Source organism: Scleropages formosus, chromosome 10 (genome assembly GCF_900964775.1).
Source record: "Scleropages formosus chromosome 10, fSclFor1.1, whole genome shotgun sequence".
NCBI classification, from domain to species: Eukaryota; Metazoa; Chordata; class Actinopteri; order Osteoglossiformes; family Osteoglossidae; genus Scleropages; species Scleropages formosus.
In genome coordinates this window covers 19,074,366-19,088,890 of record NC_041815.1, presented here as the reverse complement: position 1 = coordinate 19,088,890, position 14,525 = coordinate 19,074,366, and the positions used below count along the sequence as shown (strand labels likewise).

At 40.2% G+C, this 14,525-nt stretch overlaps 1 protein-coding gene across 4 annotated transcripts; it reads right to left on the bottom strand.

Annotated features, from left to right (window-relative positions):
- Positions 1-702: 702 nt before the first annotated feature.
- ccdc9 (coiled-coil domain containing 9) lies at positions 703-14,091 on the bottom strand. Of its 4 annotated transcripts, none has more exons than XM_018742940.2 (16): positions 13,984-14,091; positions 13,195-13,267; positions 12,421-12,525; positions 12,051-12,200; positions 10,320-10,682; positions 10,035-10,118; positions 9,777-9,944; positions 9,470-9,651; positions 8,841-8,899; positions 8,317-8,361; positions 7,571-7,694; positions 7,256-7,340; positions 6,604-7,147; positions 6,327-6,476; positions 5,991-6,071; positions 703-2,152 (listed from the first exon to the last, which is right to left on the bottom strand). In XM_018742940.2, the coding sequence occupies exons 2-16, from the start codon at positions 13,195-13,197 to the stop codon at positions 2,148-2,150; spliced, it is 2,148 nt and encodes a 715-aa protein (XP_018598456.1). In that variant the 5' UTR covers positions 13,198-13,267; positions 13,984-14,091; the 3' UTR covers positions 703-2,147. The 4 variants fall into 4 exon arrangements, with proteins under 4 accessions (XP_018598456.1, XP_018598457.1, XP_018598458.1 ...); XM_018742941.2 differs by having other exon boundaries at positions 6,604-7,129; XM_018742942.2 differs by lacking the exon at positions 8,317-8,361.
- Between the last annotated feature and the right edge of the window lie 434 nt (positions 14,092-14,525).

The window sequence follows — 14,525 nt, the reverse complement described above, 5'->3', positions numbered from 1 at the left end:
TTCGGACCCGGAACCGTCACAGCTGGATGGGCCTCTATTAGTGGAGCTCGGTTTAACAATGAATGAGTTAAGATGAGCGGTTGGTTGTTAAGCTCAGCCGTGGAGTAGCAGGGTCGAATCCCACCCTTTACAGTATATACATGCTGACTTAGTGTAGAGCAGTTGTGTAGGGCTCGACCGAATAAACTCCCCTGCTTAAACGGATAAATGAACATTCTGTACTGTAAGCTAAATGAAGGATAATATTACAGTACTTGGGGTTTATGGGTGAGAAAGGTGGGAATTCTACTGCTTTGTGCCGGGCTTTTGTGAAATACAGAATGCTGTGAAAGCTCCCTATAGACTAGTATTTACAGTGCTGTACTTCAGTTAAAACATGGTACCGTCTTCATAATCGACTACACACAGGAAATGGCATACAGTCGGCACTAACATTTTAAGAGCTGCCTGTTCTCAGACTAATATACTGAAATACAATGTATGAATAAGTTATATTGCTATATACAATTAACAAGATCCGATCCCCGTTATAAAAGCGGTTACGGCACTTCCAGTGACGTCACTAGACTTTTCATGACGGAAAAAACGTGTTCCTTACCGAAACTGATCATTTTGTACAGGAAAGCATCCATATAATACAAAGAAGGGACTTAAAAGGGTTTAGCATGACAGACAGTCCTTTGATAAAACGCCCCAGGCTATTAAGTGACGTTTTAATGCTTCTTTGGGAAATTACAAAATATATATCAACCAGTTTGAGCACCAGTAAGACCAGCACTGATGATCTTATTCCTTAGTTTCTACTCAATACCACAGCACTGCAAAGACCCATCCCAGAAGGCAAGCCCTCATAATATATTAATTTCCCTTGTTTCAAGAGCAAGGCAATTTTTACAAGCATACAAAGACTAAATGAAGCCAAACACTTTCAGCAATGGATGTAATGCAAACCCACACCACAAGTTCATGTTAACAGTCCATAGTCAGAAAGTGCCTTCTTATTTCAATTAGGAAGACAGTCACAGATATAATTCTCAAAGCTTCTCATACAATCATATTAATTCCTGCTTTACCCAGAAGACAGGAATAAGACATTTTTATTAGCAGTTCATAATGAGATGCACTTCAGATACTTTCACAGAAAACACTGGAATGTAAATTCAGACTTATTGTATATATATATATATCAGTTTTTCAAAGCAACGATTAATTCTAACTTTAAAGAATTAAAATAAAAACATGATTGTGGTTTAAACATCCCTGTTTTATACAATTTAATCTGCCAGTTTTATTGGCATATTTCACAATAATGGCAAAAAAAGACTGATCAGTTGAGGTACACCATCTAGGCTGCCCCCTTTTTGTTTGTTTATATCCAAAGGATCTTTATCACAACTTTGGACAAAGGTTGCTTTATGCATTGGTTTTTAAAGACTAAAGCATTTCTAATTTGTTTCTGAGGGATCAGACGTCACTGGGCGACTCAAAGTTTTTTCTGTCTTTTGACAGTGTACACCTTCAGATTTCCCAAAGGTCTGTCTGAATATGACACAAAAATAACGGTGAATTTATTCTTAAGTATAATGCCAACTGCAAGACATAAGAGATATTTCAAAGGACTTATGAAGCAATGAGGGTAAAATAGAATGACACTTCTGAAAGTATAACAGGCTTTTGTATATAGTGAAAAAAGTGGCAGCATGAGGCAGAAAATGTTCTTGCTTGGTCATTACACGTCCACACAGAGCTCACAGGAAAAAGCAGAGATTATGCATCTGTTTTCTTCATGAAAAAATAGTTGGTGTCCCTAGTAGAGGTGCAATACACTCCAAAGGCTCACAGCTAAGGGAAGTTTGGGTTACTCTGCAGAGGCTGATTCAGAACAACAAAGGCAACCCTGAGTTACAAACAGCTGTCTTATGAGTTTCCATCAGTTGTCAGTGAAAAGGCATGGTTGATTTGAGTGCATGAAGAGTGATAAAAGCTCGAATCCCAATCCCGTATCCCATATACCACGGGTAAATGGCAGCCTCTCCCAGCGAGTTCTCCATGATGCAGCCTTACATCCCTCCTGTGCACTTTTCACACTTGTCTTCTTGTAATGTGTGAACTACCATCACTGAAAATCCTCTCAGTCCAAGCAGTTCTCAGCCTGTCAATAAAGAACATGGGAGGGGGACAATGGGTCATTTTGTGCACATAGGCCTGCATGTTGTGTCAGTCTAAGTTGCCCATACAGAAGATTTTATGTTTGTAGTACTTCCAAAAGTGAAACCCTATAAAACATTCTCCTTTATCCTGAGCTACTCTAAATAAGTCATTTAAAGTTGTTAATGGCTTGCCACTTTATCAGCTGGCAAATGTCTAAACAGGCTGACATCATGCATTTTCAAAATAGCAAAATAACAGTCCATATAATAGAGTACAAGTGCTAAGTGCCAAGTATCCAAAATGCATTCAGTTTCCAGTAAATCAGAAACTACACCACAATAATGTATGGCAGGAAATAAAATGTCTGCATTTCCGAAGTGGGCAGACGACAAATGACTACTGTAATTGTTCAACAAATGAAACCAATGAAATGATAAATGTACATCTATTGGAAAAAGCAATATATCACCATCAACATTAATTATTCACTCATGCATACATACCCACCAAAACCCACAACTGAAACGGTTCCATTATATCATCACAGTCTGTGCAGTTAGAGCCAATTTCCTCGTAAAAGCTTTTCAACATTAATTAAGCCCTTAAATGGTTCATCTCCCTTTCCTCCACTATTACCTTACAAACAAATAAGACTCATTTGATCCCAAGTGTCTGTTAATGGGCTTAAAACGTGGTGCCCAGTTCCAGTGCATCTGTTTTTAACAAGGCTACGCACAATGTGAGACCTCCAGTCACTGGGAAATATACGAAATCAAACTTGACCTGCATCTGACATGTCAGCTGGAAACAACAAAAAACACTGGAAAAACCATCATTAGATGAAAGGGTCAAGGACACAACCATTTATTTTAATTTCTGATAAAAAAGAAGGAAGCACTGTAAATATGGTTACAGAATTTGCCTAAATCATCTAGTGAAACATTTGTTTTCGGGCAGAGTAAAATAAGATCTGGTCTCATTACTCAATAGTAGGATATTTCAGACAAGACATAAGTTGACACCCTGACACCACTGAGGGACAAAACCTTGTGTTTGACACACCAAGTGTTTATATCTATTGCCCTGTGAGTAAAATGACCACATAATGGGGAAAATACTGAATAAAAAGGAAGTTTTATGGGGAAAACAGCATATTTTCTATAGCTGTTGCAGTGGTTTCTCTTTGTCTTTTGTGTTTCACGGTAATTGTCTGAAATGAGCTTTTAATTAACTATATTAACCTGTTAAAATTAATCACCATTCTGTAACATGTGAACACAATAGTTGAGGACTTTCTGTGGCATAAATTTGAGTTGAATACTTGTTTTAATAAAGACGTGAGTAAAATATGTATACACATTAGTACTAAACATAACAGGTTAATCTAAACTATATGAATAAAGGGAATACAGTACTGCTGCAATGGTTGGTTAAGATACACTATTCTCAGATTTTACATTTTAAAAATGTTTTATAAACATTGTGGAAAAACTTTTTCCTGCACAATGCCCATCCTTTTCTCATGAGCAATGCCAGTAAGTTTGTTTAGCCTCCAGTTCTCTCTAGTTTGTATTACTGCAACTCCCTGCTGGCGAGGCTCTCTACATCTGCTACTAATCATCTCCAACTCATGCAGAACACTGCTGCTCTTCTGGTATATTCCGTTTGTTACACTCACGGGTCCCCACATCTTCAGTCTATCAATTAGCTTTTGCTACAGTAGAGCTGAAGACACTGGCCCTGACCTATGTGACTCTTCTCTGGCTACTTACTCTTTATTCCTGTTCTAGGGACACCAGTTAGGACTGTTCATTCCTACCCCAAGCTCCTAAGCTGTCTAATGGCCTTCAGCCTCAACATGAGCTCTACCTCTAGTCTTCTGACCTTCACATATTCCTTGAAGGTTCATCTTTTCACCAAATATCTGAAGACTTACCAACCTCAGCTCTATCCTCACTCCCTAAAGTCTTTACTTACTGTCTGCTATGAAGTACTTTATTTGTATTTTGTTAGTATCCTTATTCAGATCAGCTAAGAAAACAAGTACAGTCTCTTCACACCTATTTGTATAATTTAATATCTACTGAAGTAATTTAAATACACTGCAAAGGGGTACACCAACAGTAAGTCACCATAAATCTAGCAGAGCAAATCTGACCTTCGAAGGCTCTTTCAAAATACTCCAAGTCTAAAATGCCAACACTTGCTTTATAACTGGTTAGCTTACAGAAGTGTAACCTTTTCCCAAAGGTGTCAGAGAGTGAAAATTGTATTTTTTTCCCCCCAAAATATGTTGGTTGTTTAAATGTGAATAATTTCTAAACAGTTTCAAGTAACCTCCATTTTTTAAATGCATATGTGTAAAATAGAGGCTTGCTTTGTCTGGTAACATTTTTCCCATGAAACCATTACTATGTAAAAAGCAAGAAGGCTGAAAGATGAAAGCATATAAACAATTTTAAATCTTGGTTCTGGGGACATACTGTGTGTGTGTTTTACTCCAAATGACTTAACAGATTAGAGAAAGGCTATTAAACTTTTATCTAGATTATGTTTCTGGTCAAGGTCTTTCAATAATTTAAATGTGGTATAATGAAAGGAGCATTTTTTTTCCCCTCGATTTATTTTTATTATCATACATACCAAAGTTCTGCAAATCTCCTTCAAGGACACAGAAATATGAAAGTGTGCCAGGTTACCATGAGAGGCCCAATTAATCAGAAGACAAAACACCAGCAATGGTTCCCAAGATCAGGGACCCAGGATTACAAAATTATGGAAGCTCAGGTTTTACAGGAGGGGAGTTTAATTGTAACTGATAGTGGCCCGTAATTGTGGGGTACAGCTAAAACAATGTATGATCTTTTCTGCCAAAAGTAATGGAAGTAAATAATTGCAGAAAGGTATGCCAATAAATCAAAGTATATTAGGCAGTGAAACCCCCCTACCCTTATATTCTTCCTTGTTTTACTGCTTTCTTGGTTGTTTGGTTTTTATTTTTGCCATGTAGCTATTTTAGATAACTGTTGGTCTTTAAAGAGGCTAAATACCTAACTGAATAAATTAAATATATGAACAATAAATAAACCTTTCATGAATACCTAAAAACTGAAACAACCGGAACACTACAAATGGACAAAGACACCCATCAGGAAAATTTGTTAATCACTAGTTCATTCAAGTATGAAAAACTGAACAAAACCTGTTTTAAATGTATCAGCACTGTCATTTGAAGTGAATATTTCAGTGCAAATACATTAAATTTTAGAGAGTCTAGTTATCACTTTTCTCAACAATGTCAATCTTGCAGAAATGAAAATGCAGATCAGATGTAAAGTACGCATACAGCAAGAATGAAAAAGCAGTCTGATTTTCTGATGCTCTCAGAAATCATTGTAGCAGCTGTATTGCAAACATGCTCCATGCATATAAAAATGTGACAACACTTGGGAGTTGCATGCACAGTTAATTATTGCTGTATCCTTAAAAAAAAAAGTAGCAAGAGATGAAAATGAAGAGGATCCGATGAGGGGAAAAAAAAGGAAGAAACAGAACGTGGAAAGGAAGGGGTGTTAACAGCGCGAAACGCAGGTAGTGTGAAGTTTGGTCAGCCGGAGGTGGTGTTACATCCAGGAATCAAGGAGCGGTGATTATGAATCTGGCAAGGACTCTCCCCGACTGGTTACTGATGTTCGACAGCAAAAAGAAGGATCTGCACAATCACAGCAAAGGATTGCAGACTGACACAAAGAGGGATTCCGTTAGTAGTCAGAGCTCAGCAAAAGTTAGGGACTTCTTACGGAAAGCCACAGTTTCAAAATTAGTGATCTGGACCGCACCTGAAGATGACTGCTCTGGATCCTCTGTCACTGTGACTGTGCCAACTGTGCTCTGGCTAGGATCAGAGTCCTGCACATCAGCTGGTTGGAAAAACAAAAAAGAGAAAGTATGAGCTTCATGAGATGAGATGGCAAAAGTGCTCCCCACTAAGAAAACCGAAAACATTAGTCTATAAAAAACCTGTTCGATCAACGGTCTGGTTCAAAATAATGAGTTACACTTGTGTGCTATTTGTCAGAACATTAAAAAAGAAAAAAAAAACCTGAGAGCCAGAGACATGATTTATTCTCTTGGTCTACAAAACCTATTTAGATACAAGTCTATAAAAAAAAAACCTTCTGAGTTGGTAGGAGGCTCCTGGACTGTGGGGGCAGTAGATTCTGTCTCCCCCTCTGCTTGGCTGTTGGGTAATTCATTTGGTGTTAGCACAGCTGAAGCTTCCTGGGTCTGTGGCTCCAAATCATCCTCGGTCTTTGATTTGGTGGCTGAGGGGCAGGAGGAAGTAAACCCTGAACATCAATCTCAGCTTCATATTCTCATGTACTATCTGTCCAACTGAACTCTCTCTGGGATGCACAGTGACCCAGTTGTCCCTGGAGTTCTCTCCATTACCTGCATCTCCTTCAGCTTGCATGTCCTGCTCTTCTGGGGGGCTGGCTGCCTTGCTCTCCAGCTGTTCCTCAGCATGAGCAGGACTGCTTGGTTTTGGAGTTTCAGGGCTGCACTCTGTCCTAGCCTGTTCGGGCTTGAGGGGGCTCTCTCCAAGGCTGCTGCGTGGAGACTGCATCTCCATCTCCTCTCCCCAGTCTGTTACTGGTTGGTAGCCCTCCCCTGGTGAGAAGGGGCTGATGGGTTTGTTGGACTCTGGGGAGTCCTGTTGGATCGGCATCTGCACTTTAGGCCGAGGAGAGCGCTGCTCCTTGGGGCTGAGAGGGGAGGCAGCCGGGGGTGGAGAAGAGTCTTCTTGTTTAGTCTTCTCTTGTTGCACAGCTGGCTTCTCAGATTCCTCTTCTGGTTCAGCTTCTTCCTCCTCTATCACCTCCTCCTCCTCCTCCTCCTCTCCATCACTGGCATCTTCCCACTCATCATCATCATCCATAGCTCCTGCATCATTACTGTTCTCCACAACTACCTCCACCTGAGGGAACACAGGGGGCTGAGCACAAGAGCACCAATTTATTGCCACGTCAGCATCAGTACTTTTAACCTCCCCCCCAAAAAAAGGGAACAATGTTGTAAAATATTTGTAAACTGCATTTTCTACCTTGTTTTTCTTTTCTTTAGCTGGGGGCTTCTCTTCAGTTGCCTTCTCTTTTTCAGTTTCTCCTTCCCACCGGTTATCATGCATGCTGCCGCAGGACAATGAATGTAAGAAGTTAAGAACTAATCAAAATTAAGACACACAGCAATTTAAACAAATTACATACCTAGAGTTTCTTAGGATTAAAACATCCGCCAAACCATTTTATTTGTAAATGGCATGACTTCTTGGAAAAATTAAACTACTGAAAGAGTGTGACGTCTGGTGGATACTCCGTCCCCCAACCCAAGGGACAGATCTCCAAGTCATCTCTCATACCTATAGGTTTTGCTTTGTGCTCGGCCCTTTGCCTTCCCTCGTCTTCCAAAACCACCTTCTTTGGCTTTACTGTGTCCCATGAAGTCACCAAACGTAGGTGCTTTGGGAGGCCTCCTGTTGTCGTCTGGGGGTGGACAGTGAGGTTTAAAAACAATCTCAGACGTAAACTAATCCTAGAAAAATGATTACCTTGCCCTACCATGATGACAAAACTGACTCTAATCAAGATGGTTATTACAATGAATGTCATTCTGACAGATTGCTCTTTTAAATGGAAGCATCGCAAGGGACGAATGAGTGACACACGCACACCATCTCAAGAGACAATGTTATCCATCACATAGGAAGCATTTTTTATGAGAATATTTCAAACATTCACGAAGACACGCCACAGCCCATATAGTTAGCAAATGTACAAGTGCTTTCACCAGAGCAGGCCAACAGTATGCTTAACACAGTCACAGAGGAACAGGTCTCCTTTTTCCACTTTAAACACACAGTAATTCCAAAGTAATTACTCCAGCACATTTCATGTAAAGTAGCTTTTGCAAGTTTCTTCTAACACACTGTGTATGTGATTACTTGATAAAAAAAAAAAATTTAAAAGTAAAATAACGGTTTGGCTTTCAAAAGGTGAGCACTGAGCAGAACTGATGTTGGCCAACACTGGTCTTCAATTCCCCAGAGCACTGGGGCCATATAAACCCCCCTTATTAAGAGCTGACACATCCATATCAAGGGCTGACCTGAGGGTTTGCTACCTCTCTGCATTTTGGCATTACGCCCTCTGGCTGTGGAAAATACAGAAACCGTCACTTTCAAAAAAAACCAATAAACTTAAATCAAAGTACCAACTGTATTCATATACACAGAATTACTATCATCACAAGGCAAGCGATCATAATGCCATGAATAAGAGGTGTGCTATTTTGTCATAATACATGTTCCATTTAAGAAACTATAGTCTCTTTAAAAATTCAGATTACACTGATACGCTACAATGTATTGCTGAAATATTTTACTAACAAGCTGTATTTTGAACATCTTTTTGTGACAACATGAGCACTGTTTAAAGAGTATTGGGGCAGAATGGTATTTAATGAGATGTACGTCGCATTGGTGAAAGACTGCTAAATGAATAAATGTGAATGAATGTATTTCATATCTTAATTATATTTTGTGTTGCAATACAATTTAGGTTAAGAAATTATTAAAAAGGACATGAATGTCACTATCACACAGACAAAAAAAGGCATGCAGTGCTACTTACCCCTCCCACTTCCCTGATCTGCAATGCCTTCTGAGACCACAGCTGGCTCCTCTTTGAACCTGTGATCACACTCCAGGTTAAACCATCTGATCTTACACTCTGTCAGACAGGATTAGGCATACCAGCATGAGTACCCTGTTCTGTAGAGCTGTATTTAGGAAGAGAAGCTGGGATGCACTTGATTCAAGAATGTGAACATGATCTCATACCTATTTACAGTTAGACAGTGAATTCAGATTTTAACAGCTGACTTGCTATGTTGTTTGAAAACAGTGACTGATCACACAGTAAAAGGTACAAAACTAACTGAATCATAGTGACAAAAAATGCTGGTCAAAAGAAGAAGCTGTGTAAAATGTTAATAAGCAAAACCATGTAATACTGTATAACTGGTTTCACAACAAATTGCAAAGAATGACAACAGACTTTGTCTCTTGTTCCAGATGAAATTCCAGATCAGGTGGTTTTTGCTAAGTCTACAAGGAAAATGCCTGGTGATAAACTAGCACAATTTTCACCAATTCAGATTTTCATGTCTAACTCATGGAGTGATAGGTTCAGAGAGTGCTGTGGGGGAGCTTGCAGACATATCACACTAAATGTGTAGTGCTGACAGAAGGTGTACTCACATGGTATCTGTCTTCTGGGCATCCCATTCTCTTCTCCACTGGCCAGTTGCGTTGCGATGCCTAGCCAGGCGCTCCTCATCAATCTGTTCACGCTCCTTCTTCCAGCGCAGATACTCTGCCCTCTCCCGGCCTGTCATTGACATTGTCATATCAATGGAACCCTTTGTGCTGGGCCGTCGACTCTGCAAGGAAGGTAAAGGACGGGGGAGAAAAAAAAGGTAACAAAAAGAATGAAGGAAAGGAAGGAGACACACTGCAAGAAAGGCGGTAACTAAAGAAAATACCACTCAAAATAAACCAAACGCACTGTCCACTCCTTGTCTTGCTCAGCTCTGGTCTTCACATTCTCAAAGTCAAGCCCACCCCAGTTTCGAACATGTCGGCGGCTGCCCTCCTTGCGATCAGCATCAGGGATTGGGCCACAGCGTCGAGGGTCATCCAGGAAGTTACGGATGGGGTTCTTGTCTCCTTCTCCCTGTTTTTAATTAAATGAATGAATGAATGAATGAATGAATAAGTGAAGATTTTAACTATGTATTCATTTTGGAACAAACACCTCTCATACCCTTTGGCCTCTTTCATATTCTGCAATCTTTTCCATTTCTTCATTCATCTTCTCAATATTTTGCCTCCTTTTCTCTTCCCACTCCTGCCACAAGCAGACAAACCATTCTTAAATAAAAGACTTGCCAGAACTGAGACCAAGGCTTAGTGCAAGAGGAAAGGTACCACCATGCTGCCTGTCCTTCACATAGTCTTTTACAACATTTAACAACATTTGGTTATTTAAGAAATACATCCAGTTATTTAAAAAGTACCAAGACATTCAAGATGTGAAGTATGAACTGACCTTAGATTTTCGATCTTGCCCAGATCCTCCTTGGGATGACCCTCCTCCTCTCCCCCTCCTCCCTCCTCGGGGAGTGCGATCCGTCCGGCCTGGAGTCTCCCCCATTTCATTCTCCCAGACCGGTCGATCAGGGCGTGATTCAGACCGATCCTGGCGAGTCTCTGTTTTATCAGTGTTAAGTTTGTCCTGCCGAGATTCCCTCCACTCCTGCCTTGAGCCTCCCCTGGGTGTACCCCGGCCTTGTCGCCCTGGTCCAGTCCTTCTGGGTGAGTTCTCAGCATGTAATGCTGATGCCTGTCCGTCTTCAAGATCCCTCCCTCCCCGAGCAGCTCCTGGCTTCTTCTCATTGATTATGCGCTTTTCCTGCACAAGCAAAAACAATCCCGTGCCCAGGGCAGTCAAGAATTTTGTCACTCATCTCTTCAAATATCAGTTCTTTATTCACTAACAATATATTGAGATACAAATATTCAGCAGCTATCAGGTTTAGAAAATGAAAACAGAACTTCAGCTGACTGGATACCAACTCTCTTTTTCTCCCAACACGCTAAAGCCAGCTGCAGGACCTTCCCCATCTAATAACACAAACTGTGCAATTTCTGGTCCAGGCTATGGTTACACCCTGCCTGGACTACTGCAGCTCACTCGTATTTAGTCTTCTGGCCTCTGCCACCAGGCCTCTACAGCTGATACAGAATGCCACTGCACAAGTTCTGTTGTGCCATTTTGTGATCCCATACACAATAGGTCCAAAATCAGAAACCTGAAGATTCTGTTTTTTCTTCAGCATGGTGGAATTAACCTCCCTCTCTCCCTCAGAACTGCTGAATTCCTTTTAACATTTAAGGAGAGTCTCAAAACATATCTTTCCGACCCACTTCTCTCCCAACCTCCTATCTCCTCCATAACTTTGCACGACATTACCTGTTTAATAAATAAATACAAAACGACTTTTTTTAAAACTTTCCTTTTGTCACATATGTAAGCAAAAATTCTGCTGCTGGACCAACCACTTCTCTATATTTGTCTTTTGGCGAAATGCATTTTTGTTCTTTAGAGGAGAGCATCTGCTAAATGAAACAACACATATTTCCAAGGAAAGCAAGTGACAGTAGAAAATTGTCTGCAAAATTCTGTAACTTCTCCGGTTAATTTATTACCTATATGTACCGCAAAGGGAGGTCCTCTCACAGCAGCCTACACCATCTGGGCCCAGCAGAATCACAATAGGCTTTGATTAAATTGCTAGAGACCATCTTGCCTGGCCATGGGAGGGTGATTGAAAAACCTGCTACCCATGAGATAATAAGCAGGTATTCAGACTACAGAATAATGCCTAGAGTTACTTTGGTCACTATTGACCCTTACAATGCCATACACTTCCTCACTGTAAAAAAGAATCCCAGCATACTTCAGGAAAATTAAAGCTTAAATTGTCATCAGTTAATAAATGTTGCCTATTGTTAATTTACCATATGACCTTTCTTAATTGTGTAAAACTCATATTATGAGGAAATGTCATTGGTTAGTTGGAGGAAAATTGGAAATGAATGGCCATTTTATGACCATGTGAGCTGGTGTGGGAGTCTTTTGGGATCATCACTGAACAGAGCACCATGCTGCACAATGATCATCAAATTATCTCCAAACAGGTCCTGTCACTTGTCATCACTGAAAGTTTGCAGGGATCTGTCACCAGCTGAAGTTTGGTTACAAACAACCTGACCTCACCCCCGCTGGTTTGGAGAGGTCTACAGTGACCGTAATGTTCTCCTTTTCTGTTCTTCTACGGTCGGACTCAGGCTCATGCGAGCGAGGCTTGCGTGGTGTCGTCACAGCAATACCCTCCTGCTCAGCCTTCTTCTTGTCTTCTTCAATTTCCTAAAACAAAAAGAGGGACAGTAGGCAAAGGAGAATGTAACCTTTATTGTTTCATTACATAGAGAGGGTGAAATGAAGACGGCTAACAATATATACCCTCTAATTTAAGTCAAACATTTTTGGCTTGTCTTCTTGTGTGAATTTAACAATTTAACATTCTAGAGACACTTGTTCACAGTATCTACAGATTTTATTTATCGTCCAAAGGACTTTAGCTCACCTGGTATCTTCGGACAAGAGCCTCATTCTTCTTACGGAGTGCTTCAATCCGCCGGTCAAGTTCTGCATCCTTTTCTTCCTTTGTCTTCAAGTCCACTGCCGATGACTGCCAGCAGAAGATCCAGATGCCGCGTCTCACATTCAGGATACTCAAAGTGACTCAGCAATCACGTAACACTGAAACTGTGGTTGTTTTAGGGGTTGAAAAGATGCAACTATGGATGCTGGACTAAGCACTTCGGGAGGCTGTGCTGTAGTGTCCCTGACAAAGGTACTTGAACTGATACAACATTACATCCAGCTGAAAAAATTGGTAAAATTCCTTGCCGTTTTATATAAAAGTGGCAGCAAAAGCAAAATGAGACAATGTGATCGCAGCAAAGCATTCAAAGCTCTGGGCTTAATGGTAACGAACACTTTTCTTACTAGAGGGTGGAGGAATAAAGCAGAAGCATCTAATTCCTGCCTTTAGCTGCTCCTGGTGCATTCTATTACTGTTATTAACTAGTGTTAATAGTAACATTGAAGATACTACTTTTATTATTATTAACCTGCTGAAACCTTGGTCAAAAGTGACTTACAGGAGAAAATAAGCAACTTTACGCACTACATCAGAAGCAGCATCTGAACCTGTGAACTGAAGCTTCAGATTACATGATTATATATCTCTAACTCTAATGGCTGTTTAAAATGTTCAACAAAGCATTATATAATTATAACAGACATTCAGATGGCTATGTCAGGACAATGGCAGGTAAAGATGCTGGGTCCTCACCATCACTGCAAGCACCGTGTTGTTTCCCAAGTGGCGGACTGGCGTTTCAACAGTTCAGACTGCAGTTTGAACACTTATGGGGGAGAACAAGACACCAGTGAAGACACAAAAAACTGAGAAAAGAGAAGTTTGGTCCACAACAGTGTGGTAATGATCAAAAAGCACACACCACATTTAAATCATTCATACCCACATGAACTCTTACAAATGAGAATTACACAATTTCATGGCCACACTTCTTCAAATAACTACATGTAATTCATTTACAAAAAATATGGAGAATATCAAATTCATAACTATGCGTTACGGCAAAGTGAGAACGACGCGGAAGAACAACAAGTGTTTACATTTAAATTATTACAAGCTCTGTCTGACTGAGGACCGCTGGCGCGACTACGACTATTCCGAAACAAGACTGTAATAATAATAATAATAATAATAATAATAATAATAATATATAGGTAATGTGTTCAGCACCAGTTTCCCTCGTCGTCTGTTTGCCAACTGACTAAGCTCTCGCTAAGCCTATTATGACCTAAACTAAGCTAAAGAGGGGGGCCTCTTACACGACAGAAACGCAAAAGGTCCTATTCCTGAGTGAATCACTATCCATCTCTACCGTATTTATGACGAAAACGGAATAACCTAAAAGACAACGTATCGTGCACTCAGTTTTCGTCAGAGAGAATGCGCCCCAGGAGATCTCCGTTAGTCTGACCAAAAAGCTAGATTTGGACAGTGCAGCTGGGCGACGAAAAGGGTCTGATTTATTAGGCTAATTTCAGTTACCGTGTTTCGCCTTCCTGTCGATATCTGTGCTTTATATTCTTCTCATGTGCGCGCTGCGTCTTTGTACCACACATCAATTTCGGCCCTAATACAACTACGATCTCTCAACTTCCTTCATCATTGACTACAACTTCCTGCCAAATTGTGACTATTGACTAAGTGTTATGTTCAACTGAACTTCCTGTAGCAGCAACTACAATTTCCTGCCAAATTTTGAGGGGGAAACCGGAATTAAAGGGGTAGCGTAAAAATCGTGTCGGTTTGCGCTGAAGCTATACCCACTGTCTTTCGTATTCTTACGCCGTTTGTTGCTTTGAAACCCACAAAATACCAACTGCAACCAGCAATACCTAATTACGATAATATGATATAATATATATATATAAAATTGTTAAGGCATGCATGTAGAATAACTTTTACCTGCTTCCAACAAACGTCTAAGCACCAATTAATTTTTATTATTTTTTTAATATTTTCAGCAGAATAAAATGCAATCTTTTTAGAAACAGGTTACTATTCTGTAGACTATATACGTATGGCTG

Excerpts from the sequence above, each read along its gene's own strand:
- ccdc9 (XM_018742940.2), bottom strand. Across the intron at positions 9,652-9,776 it reads AGCAAGACAAGGAGTGGACA|AGTCGACGGCCCAGCACAAA; the intron begins GTGCGTTTGGTT and ends CCTTCCTTGCAG. Across the intron at positions 7,341-7,570 it reads GCACAAAGCAAAACCTATAG|CATGCATGATAACCGGTGGG; the intron begins GTATGAGAGATG and ends GTCCTGCGGCAG.